This window comes from Sapajus apella, unplaced genomic scaffold, assembly GCF_009761245.1.
Source record: "Sapajus apella isolate SASKATOON/1434 unplaced genomic scaffold, GSC_monkey_1.0 scaffold30, whole genome shotgun sequence".
Lineage (NCBI taxonomy): Eukaryota > Metazoa > Chordata > Mammalia > Primates > Cebidae > Sapajus > Sapajus apella.
In genome coordinates this window covers 8,437,874-8,459,340 of record NW_022436970.1, presented here as the reverse complement: position 1 = coordinate 8,459,340, position 21,467 = coordinate 8,437,874, and the positions used below count along the sequence as shown (strand labels likewise).

The 21,467-nt window shown below is 37.5% G+C and overlaps 1 protein-coding gene across 1 annotated transcript in view; it reads right to left on the bottom strand.

Moving 5' to 3' along the window:
- ZCCHC2 (zinc finger CCHC-type containing 2) overlaps positions 1–21,467 on the bottom strand; it is a 60,800-nt gene that overhangs the window by 5,796 nt on the left and 33,537 nt on the right. The window contains exons 7-13 of the mRNA XM_032293550.1: positions 18,389–18,483; positions 15,898–15,981; positions 14,054–14,111; positions 11,874–12,009; positions 10,373–10,437; positions 9,890–9,984; positions 4,466–4,594 (exon numbers count right to left, since the gene is read on the bottom strand). Of these exons, the coding sequence (XP_032149441.1) occupies positions 4,466–4,594; positions 9,890–9,984; positions 10,373–10,437; positions 11,874–12,009; positions 14,054–14,111; positions 15,898–15,981; positions 18,389–18,483 (662 nt within the window). The remainder of the gene's footprint in view (positions 1–4,465; positions 4,595–9,889; positions 9,985–10,372; positions 10,438–11,873; positions 12,010–14,053; positions 14,112–15,897; positions 15,982–18,388; positions 18,484–21,467) is intronic.

The window sequence follows — 21,467 nt, the reverse complement described above, 5'->3', positions numbered from 1 at the left end:
TTCCAAAAATATACCAAAAAGTAAAGAGTATCAACATAATGAAGAATTTACATCAACTAATGGGCAAAACAGCCAGCTAGCATCAAACGGCAGTATTAAACTCACATATATTATTATTAATCCTAAATTTAAATCGCCTAAATCCCCCAATCAAAAGACACAGCCAAAACCCATCAGTATGCTGCATCCAGACCCATTTCACATGCAAGGATACACAAAGACTCAAAACAAAAGGATGGAGATTTACCAACCAAATGGAGAGCAAAAATAAATAAATAAATAAAAAGGAGTTGCAATTCTCGCCTCTGATAAAATAGACTTTAAAGCAACAAAGATCAAAAGAGGCAAAGAAGGATATTACATAATGGTAAAAGGATCAATGCAACAAGAAGAGCTAACGATCCTAAATATATACGCACCCAATACAGGAACACCCAGATACATAAGACTTATAAAGAGACTTAGACTCCCACACAATAATAGTGGGAGACTTTAACATCAATATTAGACAGATCGATGAGACAGAAAATTAACAAGGATATCCAGGACTTGAACTCAGATCCGGAACAAGTAAACTTAATAAACATTTATAGAACTCTCCACTTCAAATACACAAAATATACACTCTTATCAGTACATCACACCTACTCTAAAAGTGACTAAGTTAATCATTTCTCAGTAATTGCATAGCATTTCACAGGTTTAAATGAAATATTGGTTGGCAGCTTGCTTGTTATTTTCTTCCCTCATTTCTTCCTGGCTCCATTATTAAGCAAACACACACACACACACACAAAAAGAAAATTTAAAGCCATTATTAATCATAAAACAGACAAAAAAAAAAAACCAGAGGAATAGGAGAGTACGGCAATTTCTCCAAAATCAAAACAGAAAAACAGCAGATATAAACGACACTGCATCGGCTGTTACTCCTGCATCATCTTACACTTGTGTACAGAAATAGTGTCCACCTAGCCTTTGGGGATTGTCCTGACTTTTGGTATGGAGGGGAGAGGATAAAATCTGATTCACAATATTTACACATCATAGACACAGATGCTGTGTTGATGTATACACAGACCATTCCATTAAATGTAGTGCCTATTTAAAAATCTTTCTGCTCATAAGGATAAGCTGAATTGCACTAGGTACTTAAAATATTTGTATTCATTAAGGCACGAACTGGTAATACTCAGCTTAAGATGTTAAAAATTTTTGAAACAGAAAACTAAAAACAAATTAGTCAAAAGAAATTCCCCCCCAAAACCAATTAGTCTTCCTGAAGAAAGATGACATGAAAGCTACTTACTGACACAGAACATCAACTGTATTACTAATTCAATGACTTTATATCAGAAGAGATTCAAAGAGTAAATGTATTTGGCATAAACTTCCCCTGATAGATTAATAACTGGGGTATTCCTTGCTAAATTTTACAAAATAAAAACTATTCAAAAATCCTAACTTATTTAAGGCATTTTTATCTGTATCATCACACCACTGCAGAGTTAAAACTAAAAATGTGAAGTCTAAAAGAAGCAGAAATATTTTTTAAGAAGTCAGTTAAATTTCTATGTGTTTTAATCTTAAGTCACAGCAAATGGCTTCATGATTTTTAATGCTCCCAACTGGTTTTTTGAAGCATCATGAGACTCCTCTACACCTGTCGAGACACGTCTCACCCTTTTGTGCACTGATTTCAGTAAGTGTAAAGCCTCAAACAGAATACCATCACTACTCAGGAGAGCAACAGCAAAGCCACCCATGCACTTTTCAAAGCAGCCTTTTCATCCACTCAGAATTCTAAAAATGATCAAAGCTCTCTACCATAATGGATATTTTCCTTGGGTGAAGAGAGCCCTAAGTCATTCTTTTGTATTTAATAACAGCCTATTTGAAAAAAGCCATGTTCCTCCACACAGGCCACCAACTTATGCTGTCTGATGGCAGGAGAGGGATGCTGTCATTACCCAAGTGTACAGATGTACACCAACACTTCTGACAAGGCCACATCTGCAGTGTGAGCCACAGAGTCACCTGCATATCCTAGAGAACCAAGCATAAATGTGCAATGAAACATACTCAAAGTTTGTCTATTCTGGGTAAGGCATAAACATTCTTTCATTTAATGCCAGGTGCAGAGGCTCCTGCTTGCAATCTCAACACTTTGGGAGGCTAAGGCGGGAGGATCACCTGAGCCCAGGAGTTCAAGAACAGCCTGGGTAACACAGTGACACCCTGTCTCATAAATTGAAAAAAAAAAAAAAAAATAAGAAAAATAAGAAGAAAAATCCTCTCATTTAAGCTTCATAATAGCATGGTGAGAGATTTTCATTTTTTTTTCTTTCACAAGGAAACTGCAGATCAGACGTATGGTGTTGTCTCAGATTAGAAGAATTGGTGGTAGAGTAACTATGCCATATTTGGTATGACTACAAAATAACTGCAAAGTAAACACTGACTTTAACTGCATGTGATGTAGCAACACTATTGCATATCTCCCTGAGACATAGCCTGATACCATAACTCAGAAAGCTAAGGTCCCAGAGAGCTGCAGATTTCCCAGGAAGAAACCATACTTGGCTGAAACAATATGTGCTAAGGATCTTAATCTGCAGGTGGACCATGAGAAGTAACTTGATACTGCCCACCAGCATGGGTACGCCTCATAACCAAGGTGTCACCAATCAGATGTCGTCATCATGTGTAAAGACAACACTCTCATTCAACATACACATTTTGAAGGAGATCTCACCTCCACACTAGAATGGTGGAGTAAGACCTCTAATAATCCATTGTTTCATAAAAGCAATGAAAACCCTAGCAAAAACTGTCAAATAACCAACTTTTTCAAAATTCTGGCAATTAACTAAAGGCTTACAGCACTCTGAGCAGTGTTTATTAAAAAGAAAAACAGCTCAATCTGTAAGAACAGAAAACCTCAAGGCGTTTTCCCCTTTCCTACTGCCACTCCTCCTTTCTCCAGCTCTAAAATAGCTCTGTAAATGACTTGTCCCTCAATTTCCAAAATCAGTGCAAAAACTCTCTCTCTTGTAGTACTAGCTATAAAACCCAGCAGCCATTAGGAGTATGGGTCTGGAGTTCCCCAAAAGCCCCATCACCAAACTGTCACCATTTTACTGTCTGGCAGCTAGTGCTCACTCTGTGCTATAGCCTCATATCCACAGGACATTTGTCATGATTAGTCAGAAGCAACTGCTTAGCAAGGTTGCTGCCCGAAGCAGCATTACTAGTTGGGGCTGACAAGAGGCTGACCAGAAAACTTAAAATGAAAAAATGGGGAATGAGACGGCCACAGGAGTCTTTGGAAAGCTTTAATATATTCCTGGGAACCTAAAAGGTTTTGCTCATGCCTATAGCTGTATGCCTTTCCAAGGCAGACCTGAGAAGACCCTAAGCTCTCACTGTTGGCTGATTTTAAGCCTCTGTGCAAGGAGGAACTGAAGACATAATGCACATAGAAAACAACAAAATGGCAGACCTAAAAAACCTGCCTTATTACATTAAATGTAAATGGACAAACAGCAGACATCAGCAGAATGAATAAAAAACCATAATCAGGCCAGGCGTGGTGGCTCACCACGCTTATAATCTCAGCACTTTGGAGGCCCGAGGTGGGTGGATCGTAAGGTCAGGAGTTCAAGACCAGCCTGGCCAACACAGTGAAACCCTGTCTCTAATAAAAATACAAAAATTAGCTGGGCGTGGTGAAAGGCACTTGTAATCCCAGCTACTTGGGGGGCTGAGGCAGGAGAATCACTTGAACCCGGGAGGTGGATGTTGCAGTCAGCGAGATTGTGCCACCGCACTCTAGCCTGGGTGACAGAGCCAGACTCCATCTCAAACAAAACAAAACAAAAAACAAAACAAAACAAAACAAAATCATAATCTAACTGTATGTTGTCTGCCAGAGACAAACTTTATATTTAAAGACACAAATACGTTTAAAATAAAAGGATAGAAATCAAAGTACTGTGAAAGCAGTATCTAGAAGAATGCTGAATTGGCTATATTACTATCAGACAAAATAGATTTTAAGACAAAAATTGTCATTAGAGACAAAGAAAAGTATCTTATAATGATAAAAGGGTCAATCAAGAGGACATAAAGAGCATAAATGTATATGCATCTAACAACACGCCCATTTTCCTTCTTTCTACACTAACTCTACTTCATTATGATCCTGCCTTCATCCTATTTAACTTCAAATGCAATGAAATATGTTTATCAAATCAATACTGCTAGGAATTTCTAAGGTAATTATCTGTATCATTTATATCATTTACATATACCCTTTATATCAATTTTACATTTAAAGTCAGTTAGTGGAATTTATAGGATCATAAAATTCCTTGTTTGTCTTTGACACGAAGACACAACACACTTTTCCCTCCGCTCCCCTGCCCCTGCCATGCCAACAATACCCCCACTTCAAAGAACAAACCTCTGTCTTTTTCTTCTTCACTTTCAAAACTTTCTCTTCCATCATGTCGTGGACTAGATGGAGAACTGTAACTCTCTGATGATGTTTCTCCACATGTGTCATGGCCAGAGCCAATGTCCAAATTCACATCTAAAAATAAAAACACTATTTTAAAAAATCATGCTAAGTCATTTTAAATAAATTTCTAAGTTGAACCATTAGAAATTAATTTTAGTTATAAATATTTTGTTTTCCTACAACCATGTAAAAAATCTTGTCCTTGATCTAGATGAGAACTGATTATTAAATTACAATTTTAACGAAAAATATTTAATATATTCTTAAAACAATGGACAGAATGACTCAATCTTACTGACTTCAAAGAAAAAAAGAGTTAAGGTTCTTTGTAAGGTCTGTCCAATAACATCACTTTGAGCTATCTTCTAAATCTAGATATTTTAACTTCTCAGAGCTTGTTGAAAAATTCATTCTTTACAAGAACTCAAGATGCCTATTCAATTAAAATTACTTGGTTCGAGTAATTTAAGAGAATAAAACGCTTCCCATCTAGTAGATGGAGTGGCCCAGTGAGTTCTGCCCCAAGAGGAAGCCTATACTGAGGTAGTGTGAGGTGGTGCACAGGACCTGCCACGACCAACTAGCCGTATCAGTTTTGAACACATAAGGAGGGACGATAGGTATATCTAGTATTGGACAAGAGATACAAACTTTGGATTTTTTCCTACATGGCCCTGACTTAGGAAAATATTCTGTTATCTCTGTAAACCCAGTAGCTAGCACACTTCTGCCTTACAGCAAGCATTCAATATATGTTTGGTGTATAAATCCCCAAATAAGGGATTCCAAAGGGTTCTTAAGAACCATAGATTAGTGAATCATTTCTATGGCAACTGACAGAACCAGTAAAAGATAACGGGTATTAATTGCCTGGGCAATATATGTGTCAGAGAAAAGACACAATTTGTATAATGAGCAATTCAGGTCACTAACCTGTGGCTTTTGGCTGGGATAAACTTACAAGTGTCAAGACTGTTAACCATGACCTAGATTAGTCTAGCCACTCAACTGTTGGATGAATATTAAAGAAAAATAAAGTCATTAGAAATGTCGATGCTGCTGAATTCTTTCTGAGTAATAAATGTCAAACTGCCAAGGGAAAACTGCACATCTTAAGGAGGCTACAAGGAAAGTGGCAGAGGAGTTCCATAGGCAGGTAATATTTTTTCAGAAAAGTAACCTGGAGGATACTTACTCAGTACTAGGCCCTGAATACAAGTCATAAGGTGACTAAAGGGATGTGAGTCAACACCAACGGCTGCTTGAAGACAATCTAATGGGCCACAGTGGCCAAACAAGTTGTCAATTGGACTAATGATGAAACCTATAGATCTTGCATGGAAGTCTTGCATATAAATATTTCAACCAGCATATAACAAAATGAACAATCCAAGAATCAAGAGAATCAAAAATTCAACAGGATATTGTCAAACTAGAAATGAACTGAAAACGAACCTCCTGGGTAGCGCCCACCAAAACTCAAGACAGTGAAACTACAGTAGGCATTTTCAAACTTCAAAGAGTAAATTTTAGAATATGCTTTTTAAAAAGCAGCTCTCTCTCCAAATGGCATAATTTGCAAAACTATTTTCTTTACACTGTAAAAGCTGGTGAATAGCCTAATCACCAATTGCCATATACTAAACTGCAGCTCCAAAGAAATGAATACATAAATCTAAATCTATACCAAACATAATCTTTTGATGATTCAGAAGGTGCTTCAGAATTGTGTGGTAACTTAAGAACGTTTATAATCACAAATTATGTGATCCTCTAGAGATTCAGGGTGTGTGGAAAGTGAAGATAAACCAAGTATGCCAAAGGATACTCCACAAATTGGCCTTTTAAAAAGAGACACAAACTTGAAATTTTTTTGGTCATGTTTCAAATGATAAAGGGTCTTGCACATAACAAAGACGACAAAAACAATGTTTAAAACCTAAGCTACTATTCTAACACTAAAAATACTGGTTATTGGTAACTATAAACCACAGAGGTCTGTTACAGAGTTAGGAACCATTTAGATAAATCAGGCGATAGAACCACGTATTTCACGTGGGGTATTAAAGAAAGCTGGAGACCTTTAGATTATTCTAAATCTTTTACAAGAAACTGAGAAATCAGCCATCTCATCATTTCCCTCTAAACTTTCTGGTGCCACAATTTGGCAACAGAAGAAATGGTGTGGAAGAAACACTGGCCAATAAACTAAAATGATGATGAACACTCTTTTTTTTTTTTTTTTTTTTTCTTTTTTTGAGATGGAGTGTCATTCTGTCACCCCAGCTGGAGTGCAGTGGCTCAACCTCAGCTCACTGCAACCTTCACCTCCTGGGTTCAAGCGATTCTCCTGCCTCAGTCTTCTGAGTAGCTGGGACTACAGGTAGGTGCCACCACACCTGGCTAATTTTTATATTTTTAGTAGAGACAGGGTTTCACCATGGTGCCAGGCCGGTCTCGAACTCCTAGCCTCGAGTTATCCACCAGCCCTGGCCTCCCAAAGTGCTGGGATTACAGGTGTGAGCAACTGCACCCGGCCATGGTGAGCATTCTTAATTACGAGCTAATATGCACCTCTTCAGGAGAGAGACAGAAAGCTTCGGTTTTAAAAGAAAAGACACTCCAAGAACACAGATAACTGATGGCACTGACTGTCCTGACAGGAGCCAGCACAGAGGAGGGCTCAGAGCGATCTCTTTTCCTTTCGAAATCCTGAGTTATATAAATGTATTATTCCTCAAAACAGAAGTTAAAATTTAAGTTTAATAATAAATTTTTAAAAAGTAAAACAATACAAATCTTAAGCTAGAATGTATTATTTAAAGATCCAAACAAACTGCTAATCAGAAAGACTCAGTATTTTCAGCTTCAAGACAGTGTCTCTTCAATTTATGATATGAACTGTTGCTCCGTACAAAAAACCCTTAGGCACGTATTGAGTTACTGAATGCTTAAAGGCAATGATTCCCTGGTGCCTTAATATTTCAAAGGGAAATTAACACACAGATGGGTTTTTTTTTAAAGTTGGAATTGGCATATATCTGCGGTGCATTTGACATCAATGAGACAAGCTGTACAAAGAATGTTACAAATTGGTGACATATATAGAGGAGAAAATAGATGAACTTAAATATGTTGAGGTTGCTATTTTCATAATAATACTTGAAATTTATGGAAAAAAATGAATGAGTTTGTGATGCTGTTACGAATTTTTTTTTTTTTTTTTTACTTTTAAGAGACATGGACTCACTGTGTTGCCCAGGCTGGAATGCAGTGGCCATTCACAGGCGTGATCCCACTACTGATCAGCACGGGAGTTTTGACCTGCTCCATTTCCAACCTGGGCCGGTTCACCCCTCCTTAGGCAACCTGGTGGTCCCCCGCTTCCAGGAGGTCACCATATTGATGCCGAACTTAGTGCGGACACCCGATTGGCATAGCGCACTACAGTCCAGAACTCCTAGGCTCAAGCTATCCTCCCACCTCAGCCTCCCGAGTAGCTGGGACTACAGGTAGGTGCCACCGCGCCCGGCATACAAAGTTCTTAATAACCTATACAATGTATGTTTCCCTCTAATTTATTAGAACAGGGAAAAGGAACAAGATTGCTGCATTGAACGCCTAGGCACTTGATACTAGGAAAATGCTCTTCATATGTTTTTACATGTAATTCTTACAATCTGCTGAGACAGGCATTACTCCTGTTTTACAAATGAGCAAACAAAGGCTTCAGAGAGGTCACATGCCTAAGAAACTGGTGGAGCAAGACGCTCAAACCCACAGCTGTCTGACCAAAGTCCACGTGCTTCTCCTCTGGAAATAGGCTAACATGGAAAGAACAGTTGCAAACTGCTTTAGTGAGCAGTAGTTCCCAAACACAGTGAGATAAGAGACAGAGATTTTGGGGAGGGCAGGAATTTCATTCAGAAAATGGTGCTTTAGAAAACAAATATGGCAGCAACATGGAAAATGAACTAGAAAGAGAAAGAACAGAGACAGGGAGGCCTAGCAGAGTCAATCTCCAAATGTCCACCTATAGACTTCTGTCTTCCTTATTTGCCTTTTTCCTCCTCCTCTGTTAAGCTGCCATCACCATCAGGGGGAACTTCGGGGAGAGTAAAGTGTAGCAAGATCCTTCCATAGACAAGATGGGTTTTATCCATGTCATTTTCCCCATAGTTCCAATGATTCAATGAGTTGGCCAGGTGTTTTTATTTTATTTATTTGAGACAGTTTTGCTCGTTTCCCAGGCTGGAGTGCAATGGAATCATGTCGTCTCACTGCAACCTCCGCCTCCCAGGTTTTCAAGCAATTCTCCCGCCTCAGCCTCCCGGGTAGCTGGGATTACAGGTGGCTGCCACCACCCCTAGCTAATTTTTGTATTTTTAGTAAAGATGAGGTTTCATCATGTTGTTCAGACTAGTTTCGAGCTCCTGACCTCAGGTGATCCACCCACCTTGGCCTCCCAAAGTGCTGGGATTACAGGCATGAGCCACTGCATCTGGCCCAGATGATTTTAGATTCAAAAGGTAACCATTTGTCTTTTATCACTATTCAGTCTTTCTATACAAATATATAGTTTAAAAATATGCTCAAACTTTTAAGAAATATATTCTGGTTATTCATATTACATCACAACAGAATGTACTAACATTAGAATAACATTTAAATTAAAATATCCTATTTGTGGGATCATTAAATAAATGTGTCAGGGCATCCAGGGATAAAATGTTCTCCTAGAGGTCTGTGTGCTCTTATTCTTTTTTAGCAGTTACAATTAATAGTAAAGATAAAATATGAGAAGTAGTCAATGAAGCTGCAGAAGGGCATTTCTCAAACCAAATGAACCTTGAACCTAAAAATAAAGGGACCTTAAAATAATGGTGGGTAAATGGAAGCCATATAAATCTAGCATAACAAAAATTTGAGGGTTGGCATTCCCGTAAAGCCTCAAAAACTTCATAAAGGATGGTTATTAAATCATGAAGAAGTCAACAGTATTCTAAAAAATGACTTTACACAGAAACGCTCTCGTGAGTGGCTGGGAAAGCCAAAGGAGAGCTCCCGAATGGCCTTGGGGCCTGTCTCCTGAGTCGAGACTGGCTGGAGAAGGACAACCTGGGGGACTGCTGCTGCCAGAAGGGAGGGGCGGGTGAGAATAAATGAGGCAAAGGCAATGTTCACCCCCATGGCTGGGTGTCTCCCCTAAATTAACTCTATGGATTTCGGAACTGTAATTTGGAAATAGCTATATATATCAATGCAAGGTAAAATTATAGTATTAGGATTTGACACGACAGCTCAATACCTATTAATACAGTAACTATCATGCTGAGTATATATTTGAAAGAAAAACAACCTTCTTACCTTTCACAGTACCACCATGGGCATGCTGAGGAGTGGAGAGTCTAATACCATTTATTCTACTATTCAATCTGTTGTCAGTTTTCTTAATCTTCTCCCTAAACCAAATGAACATATTGCCAACATTTTTATAAAGGTATCTACCAAACACATTCAGTACAGTACTGATAAAATTCCCTTCAAGACTTAAATTTTTTCATTAAGTAATAATCTAAATACAATTAAGAGTCACCCTTCTGTGTAAAGTTGTAAGAATTTTACCCCTTCAAACTGAATGCAGTATTTGACAGTAGCTTTATTTTTATCATCTGCATATATTAGTATTTTGAACCAAAAGAGTTAAACTCAGAATTAAAAATATTTTAAAAACTAACTAAAAAAACACTACATTGTATGCTACTATAAACTAAACATGCCGATTATCAAAGACTATGTGCTCTCTTTCCCTACCAATCTCTACTACTGGCAACATTACATTGAACCTACTTTTCTGTTTGTGGCTTTCCTTTCTTCTTATTTATTGAAGACAAACTCCGTTTTTCAGCAGAATGCTAGCAGAAAGAATAAAAAGACAAATCAGAAAAAAGCTAAACCATACTGATGTTTTTACTCTGATAGTAAACATTAATATGATATATTCCCAGTTGTATATTCTAACAAGTGTTGATTTCCAACCTATTTTTGAAGTTTCCCACTTGAACCACTAAAAAAAATTTATATATTCTGTGACAAATACATGAATATTTTCCTCATGATTTATACAGTATTATTTTCTGTTTTTCCTTTAAAACGAACCTACATTCTGTTTGACTATAAAATGAAACATAATCAACTGACTGGTACTTGCTGTAGGTTTACTACTATTCTCTTAAAACACAAACTGATAAAACTGTCAACACATAATTATGTCAACTCTAAGAAAAGAGGGTGCAGGCACTGAAGTAGGGAAAGTACACTCAGATAGGCTTTGAAAATAGGACATTAATTATTACTGAAACTATTTATGGTTTCTGAGAATATGCTCCAATGCATAAAAACACATTCCGAGAAGAGTTAACATTTGGATCTGAGTATTGGCCAGAGACAACATCGGGTTAACGAATCTATTTTCTAGAGAGAAGTTTCATTCCACACTTGTAACATATACATAGGGACCTTCCCCCATATCTCTGAGGCCATATGACACTAAACATACTTAAGAGCATTCTGCTCTCTGATCACACCCAAATCTTAAGAAAGCAAACATCCCCTAATGCATTCTCAGGTGTCAGTAAACTGATTCAACTATTCATGAAGAAAGGTCAGTTGGAAAATTTACATCACAAATAGCAAGAGAGTGATTGAAATGTGAATCCTTCTTTCAATTCTTTCAAGAGCAAAAAATTCTGGCATAACAATCTAACATACATCTTCTTAGAATAAACAGTGAAGGTATTATTTTTTAAATTTTTATTGCTTTAAATTTATTTTATTTTTTAGACAGGGTCTCACTCTTGCTCAGGGAGAAGTGAAGTGGTGTAATCATGGCTCACAGTAGCCTTGAACTCCTGGGCTCAGGTGATCCTTCTGCCTCAGCCTCCCAAGTAACTGAGACTACAGGTGTGCACCACCACACACTAAAAAATTTTTAAATTTTTTGAGAGAGACAGGGTCTCACTATGTTGCCCACGGTGGTCAAATGTGTGGCCTCAAGCAATCCTCCTATCTTGGTCTTCTAAAGTGCTAGGATTAGAAGTGACCCATGGTGCCTGGTGAGGTGTCCTATTAAAGTGTACTAATTTTACACAAGCAATAAAAGTAATCTAAATACACTTTCAGGTCTCAAAAGAACTTAGCTCATATATAAGTATAAAGCCTAATACTTAAACGTTCCTGCATTTCTTCTTACCAGATATACTGTCTGACTGAAAGCTCACAGAGCTTAATTTTTTTCTTATAGAGTAGCAATGCTTTAACTACACAGCTGCAAAACAAACTCCCCACATACCTGGTCAGCTGAGGTCACACAGTGCTCTGGGTGCTGAATGGCGGTACAGCTTTGCTTCCTCCAATCCACAATCCCATTCTGTTCAGGATATTGCATGGTAAGTCCATCCAAAGGAGAACAATTCGTACCAATCGTGCTGCCAAAAAAAAGTTTATAAAAGTGTGAAAATCTGTCCTCAATAATAAACTGCTATTTCATGTCAATAAAGAAGTTACAGTAAGCCTTTCTTTAGTTTCTTCATGGAATGCCTAGTGATAGGTCTAAGAAAAAACAAGTATATTATGAGAAATAAACCACTACACATCTATTTATCATTAATACCTATCTCTAAAAAGAGTTGTAACAGCTGTACCCTCTTTTAGATGCTATGTGATGGTGACCATTATACACGGCTGACAGTAGGGACAGAGAGGCTTACACAACCCTGCATCTTGAGAGCACTGCTGTCCTGAGTACTTAAGTAACTAGGCACATGAAGGGAGGGATAATGAGAACAAAAACGAAAAGAAACAGACAAGAGAAACAGGCCCAAACAGAATCCAGATAATAAACTTATTGGACACGGACAGACTTTCAGGTAACAATGCTTAACTTGGTCAGCAAATACAAGATTGAGGATTTTGGAAGAGAAATTTGGAAAACACAAAAAATTTAAATTCTAGAACTGTAAAATAAACTAACATTACAAACTCAACAAATGGGAAATAGATGGAAAAAATAGTGAAGGGGAAACAAATGAAGAAAATCAATGAAGAAGAAATTTGGTCAGAAGAAAACAGATTAAAGCACTGACAGCGAAAAAAATATGAAAAACAAAAAAGGCTTAAAAGACATGGGACATGATGAAAAACCTAACAAAGAAGGATTTGGCGTTTTGGAAGAGGAAGCAAGAGAAAAGCGGAGAATAAATATTTGAAGAGGTAAGAGCTAGGAGTTTTCTAAAATCAAAAGACATCAGGCTACAGATTCAAGGAGAATTCATGCAAAGGAAGCTAGGAAAACCACTGAAAACCAGACAATGACAAATCCTTAAAAAAGGCAACCAGAGAGAAATGCACATTGTCTTCAGAAGAGCAGTAGTAAGACTGACTGAAATTCTGGATGCCAAATGACCTAAGTGTGAGTTCCTCTCAAATGCAGAATCCAGTAACAGCGTTTATTTAAGAAGTGATCCTAAAAAGCAGGAGCAAGGGAGCGGAGAGAATAAAATGGCAAAGGACTGCAATGAAGACTCCACAGTGGAGGCTGGAAGCAACAGGGGACCCAAGCCTCTGGGCCCTCCCAGAACGACAGACCCAAAGGATGGAGGCAGCTTCCTGTGGATACAGCAAAGGTCCTGAGGCAGGAAGTGGAAAGTCTCACAGTGTGTACTCGAGGAGCAGAGCACTAGCGTGGTATGAGTCAGAAATCACACAGATGATTTTAATGTCATCTGCAGGAGAAACTGGAGGTGGGCAGAGAGAATAAGATGGAAGGAAATAAAGGGAGAACCTGGAAGATGAGGAAGCTATACTTTCAAAAAGCTCACGGAAAATAACTGCCCAATTAGAATCCCACATGTGACAAAAGTATCTTTCAAAAATGAAGGCGAAATAAACATTTTTTTCCAAATAAAAATTAAGGGCATTCATCACTGGAGACTGAGTATAGGAAATATGCAAGTGTGCTTCAATTGGAAGGAAAACAATCATAGGTGGATGTTCAGAGACACAGGAAGCAATCAGTATCTACACCAACACTGTGAAAAGGTTTCATGGGGCTTAAAATTATAACAGTGAATTAAAATGCATGACAGCCATGGCTTATAAGTTAGGGGGAAATAAATGAACTCACAGTAATCTAAGGTCTTCAAATTGTTTGGGAACAGTATAAGCACAAATTAACATCCAACTTTAACGAGTCAAAGATATATAATATACTCTCTAGGGTAACCACTGTAAGAATTTAAAAACATTGTAAAACTATCACGGCTAGTAGAAAAAAAACAAAACAAAAACAAAAAAACAGAACAAAAACAGCCCAAAAGGCGGCAAAAAAAGTGAGAAAAGGAAACAGAAAGAATAGAGAAATAGATAGCAAAATGACAGATTTATAGCCAAATACATCAGGAGTTTAATTAAATGTTACAACAATTTAAAAATGTACCAAGGCACTTTTTGTTTTTGAAACAGGACACCTACTTCACAATGGGACTTTTCCCAGTATGCTTCTTGTGGATTATGGCATGTTGTAATACATCTAGAAGAGAGGAAAAAGTAACTTATTACATGAAATGCTGCAGCAAAAACCAACAGAAGGATGCTACTAGTTTGCATGATAGTTTGCATGATCATAACCACTGGTGACAGCTGTATGAGGCACTTCTAAGCATTTCTCACTGTAGAAGTTATCTTGAAGCCTTTTCAAAAACACAGTATACTCTGAATTACCTTTTATATCCTCTCAAATGTTTTCCTCCTAACAGCAAATCAATCTTGTTCAAAACTAGGAAAGTCTAATATGAATATGTCCCTACAAAACGAAAGCATCCAATTTCAGATAGAACTCTTTTTTAACCATTAAAAAATGAAGAGTTTCAAACAGTCAAACACGTATCTATTACTAACAAACACGTATCTATAACAAACACCCATGGATACCACCTTCTAGACTTCTCTGTATTTCCCTCTAAGGAAAAATATCACACAGGTATGAATGAAGGTCTTCCTCCATTCCATTCCCCTTCATCCCTCCACAGAGGCTAACTAGTACCTTACTTGTTCAAACATTCTAGTACAAGTATTTACTTTAACTATCCATACATGTGTGCTAATAAACACATATAGGTATTACAGGCTTCAATATACAACTGTCCTTCAGTATTTGCATATAATCTATGCACACCTCCTGTGCACTTTAAATCATCTCTATATTACTAATAATACCTAATACAATGTAGATGCTATGTAAACAGTTGTTATGCTGTTTTGTTTAGAGAAAAACGACAAGAAAAAGAGTCCATAAATGTACAGATGCAATTTTCCCCCCAAATACTTTCAGAGATGGTTAAACCCAACAATGCAGAGATGGAGACCCAAATGTACTATAAATATCCTTTATTTTAATTACTACCTAGCACAAAGACATAATTTATTTAAACTTTACTAACATTTGAAATGTTCAGGCAATTTCCTGGTATTTGCCCTTGCAAACAATGCTGCCTCAAGGATCTGTGCCTATGTCCTCTTTTGCACGTGTGTAACAATTTTCACAGATGCAGGATTGCTGGACAGCAGCATATGATTATCTCCAACTTCATTTCACAGTGTCAAATTTCTGTCCAAAATAGTTGTGTCAATTTATGTCCCCATCAACAGTGCCTGAGAGTTCCCACTGCTTCATATCCTTGATGTCGGACTTCAAAACGTTTCGCCAATCTGCTGAGCGTGAGATGACACCTGTTTCCATTTGCATTTTCCTGACTACCAGTGAGGCTGCACACTGTGTAACAGCTGTCCACGTTTTCTCATGTAAGAATCACTTATTTATGTCTTTCACTTATATTTCTGTTGGGCTGATTGTCTCACCGACTTTTCACGAAGATCCTTCCATAGGTCTGGATATAGTCTCACCTATAAATATCCTGCAAACATCACCTCCGAGGTGTATGGTTCCTTTTGTCATATGGAAGCTCTAATTTAGATCAGTAAGATCTCTACTGTGGTCATGATCTACTTTGTTCAAAAAAGGCTTCTCCTCCCAAATTAACATTTGAAAGTTTAAATTTTACATTTTACATATAAGTTGTTACTCACTTGACTGTCTTCTGCATGATGTAATTAGGAATCTAATTCTACGTAATTTTTCCTATGGAAAGTCAATTGTCTAACAACATTTACCGAACAGTCTATTCTTTCTCCACTTATTTGTAATGCAACCTCTGTCACATTCCAATTCCTATATGTCAGTTTCTCCACTCCTTAATCTGTTCTATCCATGAGCTATCAGCAGGCAGGATGATTTACGCTAGTGAATCTACATTTACCTTCTTCTTGACTTGAAGCTTCAGAGCTGTCTTCTTTTAAGTGTTCTAATATCTTAGAAGTCTTCAGAGAGGATTGTAAGGTATCTGCAGGAAGTATTCAATACTATTAACTTTTTAGAAAAATTAAAATAAAGAAAACAAATATAATGATTGTTTTTTTTAACCCAAGGAAAACAAATGGAGGGTAAATGGTGAAGAAAATATGGCTACTAAGGAGAAGGCAAGAAGACACAGCCCAAAGCACTGGACTGTGAGTAGGAACCCTGATCAAGGAGCCAGCTGTACCCTGAAGAGCGAATGACCTAGGCGAGTCATTTCATATCTGTCAGCCCCAGTGTGCTCATGTGCAAAATGAGGAAATAAAGTAGAAAGATTCTTCTCAAACATCTGTGGTGTGGTAAAGATTTTTTATTTTTTTAATCTTTAGTTTGTTGTGGATTGTTACTTTTGTAAAATACAATAAAATAATGTTGTGGCAATGTCAAATTGCTAATCTCTCAGTGTCTGCCCTCAATTTCTGTTCTCATATTACAGACCAGTAAGAAGCAATTTATGGACCAGCACTGGCCCAGGCAACACATTTTGGATTACTTCCCCATAAAATACAGGCCAGAACTCCAGAGTTCAACATCTTAACTCATTCATGACTTTAGCATTGTTTTTTTTCAGTGCCAGTTGTCAGGATATGAAGTGATGCTCTCTGTCCCAGGGAATAAAAAGGTAAAGCTACCAACTTTTCAAAAAATAAAATAAAAACAAAGCAAAACCCAACAGCGTATGCAAATAAACCTTCACAACAGTATATTCACTGGTGAAACAACTCAGATATGCATGAACATTAGGCTGACAAGATATCCCACAATCTCAAGTGCTGTACTTTCATACAGTTTTAATTTTACAATCTGGTAGATTTTACAACAAAATCTACCAACCTCATTAGCACTGCTCATGTAATTTAAATGCTGCCACGCCCTCAAGATGAGTTTATTATTTATATATGTACTCCTCAATTGGGTGAGTTTTCCTGAGCAGCCTGTTCATCTAAACTAAAAGTTTAATTTTGTGCTTCAATTCAATGCCTTTTTGAAATGAAACAGATGTTACTGATACATGTTCAATAAAAGGCACTTACATTTGGCTCAGAGAGAAAATCACTGATGGTTGAATCTACATAGCTCCAGAATGATCAGGATTCTCTTTAATAAATGCTGTTGCTACCATTCGGACATAAATTTAACCATGAAGTTGTGCATCTTGTCTTGGTTAACTAGTCATAAAGAGTCACATTTTTAATTCTGACTGATAATTACGTTAGCATGTAACACACTAAATTAGAGAAACTTTCAAGGTTAGCCTGTGTAACAGGCAATCATACTATTCTTTCACCTCTTTCTCCCACCTCAAATTGAGAAAATACGTGTTTTTCTTTCCCCTTTAAATACAGGAAAATATGACTGCTGAAAGCAGGACAGTTTTAAAGAAAAATGTTCCTTGCCATAGTAGCTACGCCTGGAGTTTAGCACAAATTCTGCTAAAGGACACACCAATGTTCCTGACAAAATATTTGTAAAAGGCAGGCTGAGGGAGACATGTCCAAAATTAAAAGACAGACAGTGGTGAAAGCTGAAGCACGAGGACAAAATTCAACATACAGAACGTAAGAAAAACTCGCAAAGCTTCATGGAAGAGGTGATGTTTCAGCTGGGCCTTAAAACAGGCGTGATTTTAATGGGCTATGACAAAAGGATGGGTGTTTAAGTAAGGGTACAAACGCGCAAAGACACCAGGCAGGCAACGGCAGGGTGTGCTGGGAGACAGGGCACAGGGAGCAGAAGGAAGCTCCCGGGAGGTCACAGTGGGGCCTGAATTTCAGACCAAGCAGGAATTTAACACACTTATCCTTGGGATACTCCAGGGATAGATTAGAGTAGGGAACTAGAATCGGAGAAAAGAGTAAGGGTTTCCTTTGATAGTCCCTGCATGAAAGAAAGGCCTAACTGTAAACGAGGGGAGGGTAAGGAAGGGACATAAAGGGAGACATTCTTTGTGTAGCATAGGTTGTCCTTTCCGTGACTGAAAACAGAGAGGCAGAGTGAGAAGAATAAGGCTAATGTTTTCTGCCTGATCAGCTGGCTGGAAAGGTCAATTGGGAACAGGTGAGAAGAGGAAGGCAGACAAGATCATACACCAGCACGAGGCGCTGTAAGGTCTCCAGCCAGTGAGGGAACAGTTCTGTCAAAGAAATGAAGGACTAGCCACACCCCAAAGTCTAGAGAGACTCAGACCTTACCTTGGAATCAGTCTGCTCTATTAGCTTTTATACATGACTTTGTTTACAACTGCCATGTAAAATTCATTAAAAATGACAAATAATTGTATGTCACTATTCTTTAATCTTAACTAAAATGACAAACCTACACAAAATGACATGGTAAAGCAATAAAATCCAACAAAGAAAAAATATTTCCACAGAAGGACAGAGGATGCTTACTGAGACTGTGTAGGGAGTCTGACGATATGGACTGAAAGAAGCTGTGTACTTTCTGACTCTGTAGAAAAGCTTGCGATGAACTTGAAAATAGCTGCCTGTATATAAAAAGAAAAGAGATTTGTTAATTTCAAATAATATAAATCCACAAGAAGCTCGGTTTCAATTACAAGGCAGACTTAAGTGGCAATTTAATTCAGGTATGGGAAAATATTCTTCCCATAGAAAAGAATATTATTTTCTAATGTATTTCCTATAGGAAGAAGTCAGTAAAATTTAATAAAACTCATTTGGAAGAAGCAACTAAATAGATCCATTTTTAATTTTGTATAATCTAATGGTAAGATTTCGATTCTGGCCCAAAAATGTATTATTTCAGCCTCTGTCCAAGTGGTCCAACAGCCACCCTTCTGTTAAAAAAAACAAAAAAAAAAAACTGCAATTTCTTTACTCTTCTTCACAGGTGTTCTTCTCCTTATTTGGCTGCACTTCTATTTTTTATTTTTTTGAGATAGAGTTTTGCTCCTATTGCCCAGGCTAGAGTGCAGTGGCTCGATCTCAGTTCACTGCAACCTTGGCCTCCCTGGGTTCAGGCGATTTCTCCTGTCTCAGCCTCTTGAGTAGCTAGGATTACAGGCATGCGCCACCATACCTAGCTAATTTTATATTTTTTTACTAGAGGTGGGGTTTCACCATGTCGGTCAGGCTAGTGTCTCCTGACCTCAGGTGAGCCGCCCATCTCGGCCTCCCAAAGTGCTGGGATTACAGGCATGAGCCATTCCACCCAGCCTTCGTCTGTACTATTAAAGGACCTTTCCACACTCTCAAAGTGGGAGGTTGGGAAGTCTGGGATGCTAAGTGCCTTGGAAAATATGAAACAGTCAGTTATGTAGTTATCATATATCATACATGTATTACTACAACCTAAGGCACCGCTGACTAATGATTCATGTTGAATGTGTACCATGCCATGAGTCCAAGTTATCTCTGAAACCCAGCTTTCCCCATATTTTATTAATGTGATTAAAAGACTCCAGCTGGAGGTCTTTCTTACAGTGGTACCTGTAAAAGGGCACATACAATTAGAGCAGAATCTACTAGGAAGTTTACTTTCGATTTGAATACCAGTTCAACCACTTATAAGCTAAAGCACCCTAAACAAGCTAGTTAGCCTTTCACCTTCCAATTTCTCAAGGTTACGAGAATCAAACAGTGCACGTAAACTGTCACCCTACCCATTACTTAGACCCTCAACATACAAATTATTTTGAACACTTTTGATGCTCATTTTAAATTTTAATTCTTAATTTCTCCCCTCAAAGGATCATTAACATACCAACAGATGACTCTTATGGGCCAAAGCTGCCTTGTATATTATGTGAAATTGCTTCTTGGTATTCCAGTGTGGAAGTAAACAATCAGTAAGAAGACATGGGTGAAATGAAGAGAGGAAAGAACTGAGATCTGAATTCAGAAGCAAATCTGGATTTCCAGGTCTGAACATATTACACAACGCTGACACTAAAATCCAAAGGCAGTGGTGGAACCCACACTCAGTCACATTAGAAACCAATTGGTCAAAAGCACAGGCACACCTTCAACTCAAGGCCTGAGTCCCAAGGGACAGCCCAGATATAACTCCAAATACTATGTAGACATCCACTATGGGAACACTGAGTATTACATTTAAACCACAAATCAGATAAAGGTAGGGGAACTAAATCAGTATACAAACTAAAGTCAAGGCTCATTAATGAATAACTACAAGATGGCAATTATACCGATATTAAAAAATCAAAGTGGCCACAAACTACTTGATAACTAAGAAAAACAAGATTACATTTTGACATGATAGAAATCTTCCAACCACAAATGCACATTTCATGCCGTATTTTCATTTTCCTAACCTACAGCATATTTGGGACTAAATACAGTGTGTCCTGTACCAACCAATCTGTTATAACTTATAAACCTACCTCCTATTTCTGTTTCCTTTCTTCCCTTTTTTATAATTGCTACACTTCTGAGACACAAATAATGACCTACTAATTTAAAATCCACAAACTGAGAAGGAAGAGTCCTGACATGGTGTTGAGGCTACAGGCTAGCCATTTGGGAAAAGATACGAATCCCTACCACACTCCTTACATCAAAATCAATTACAAATGAATCCGAGATTTTTTCTTAAAGGAAGTATTAGAAGAAAACATACTTTAAAAAATATTTTTTGAAACATATTTCAAATATGTTTTGAAAAGGTCTTTCTAGGCCTGACACAAAACCCTGAAACCACAAGAGAAAAGATCAATAAATTTGGCTACATAAAAGTTTAAAACACCTGTATGGTCAAGAAGTAATCGCAAGTAGGGCTCTTTCCTTTATTGAACAACTAACTCTTCTAATCAGTGACACCAATAATGCGTAGAAAGGACTGAAAAGGCCATTCACAGGGAGGCGGCTAAAGCCACTCAAACACAAACTGAAATCAGACTTTCTTTCTGAGATAAGCAAAGAAGAGCAATTGCGAACGTTTTGTGTCTGCTTAGGTGGGAGATACAAGTATGAGGCGTCAGAGGATATAAAGTGCTGCTACCTTTTTAGAGATAATTTGAAAATATTACATATTAAAAATACATGTAACTTTTGACCAATTACAATATTTCTGTAAACTGATCTTACAGATAAATATGTACCCATATGTGTTAAGAATATATACCTCCTGGAGCAATTGTTTGAGCCTAGGAGTTTGAGACAAGCTTGGGCAACAGAGCGAGGTCATGTCTCAAAAAAAAAATTAATAAAAATAAAAAGTAAAAAATTAAATCATATACCTGGACATTGTAGTTTAAAAATACTTAGAAACAACTAAAATGGACATAAAATATGTTGATTAATTTAATTATGGTTCAGCTAAAAAGGAATCAAAGCAGCCATCTTTTTACATATAAGATGTGTTACCACATCCCAATACATTTAAAGAAGTGGCAGGAAAGTATTAATACATATAAAATACTTCCATTTGGACAGTAAAGGAAATATATATACATAAATCTAAGGGCATGTACATGCACAGAAAATTTTG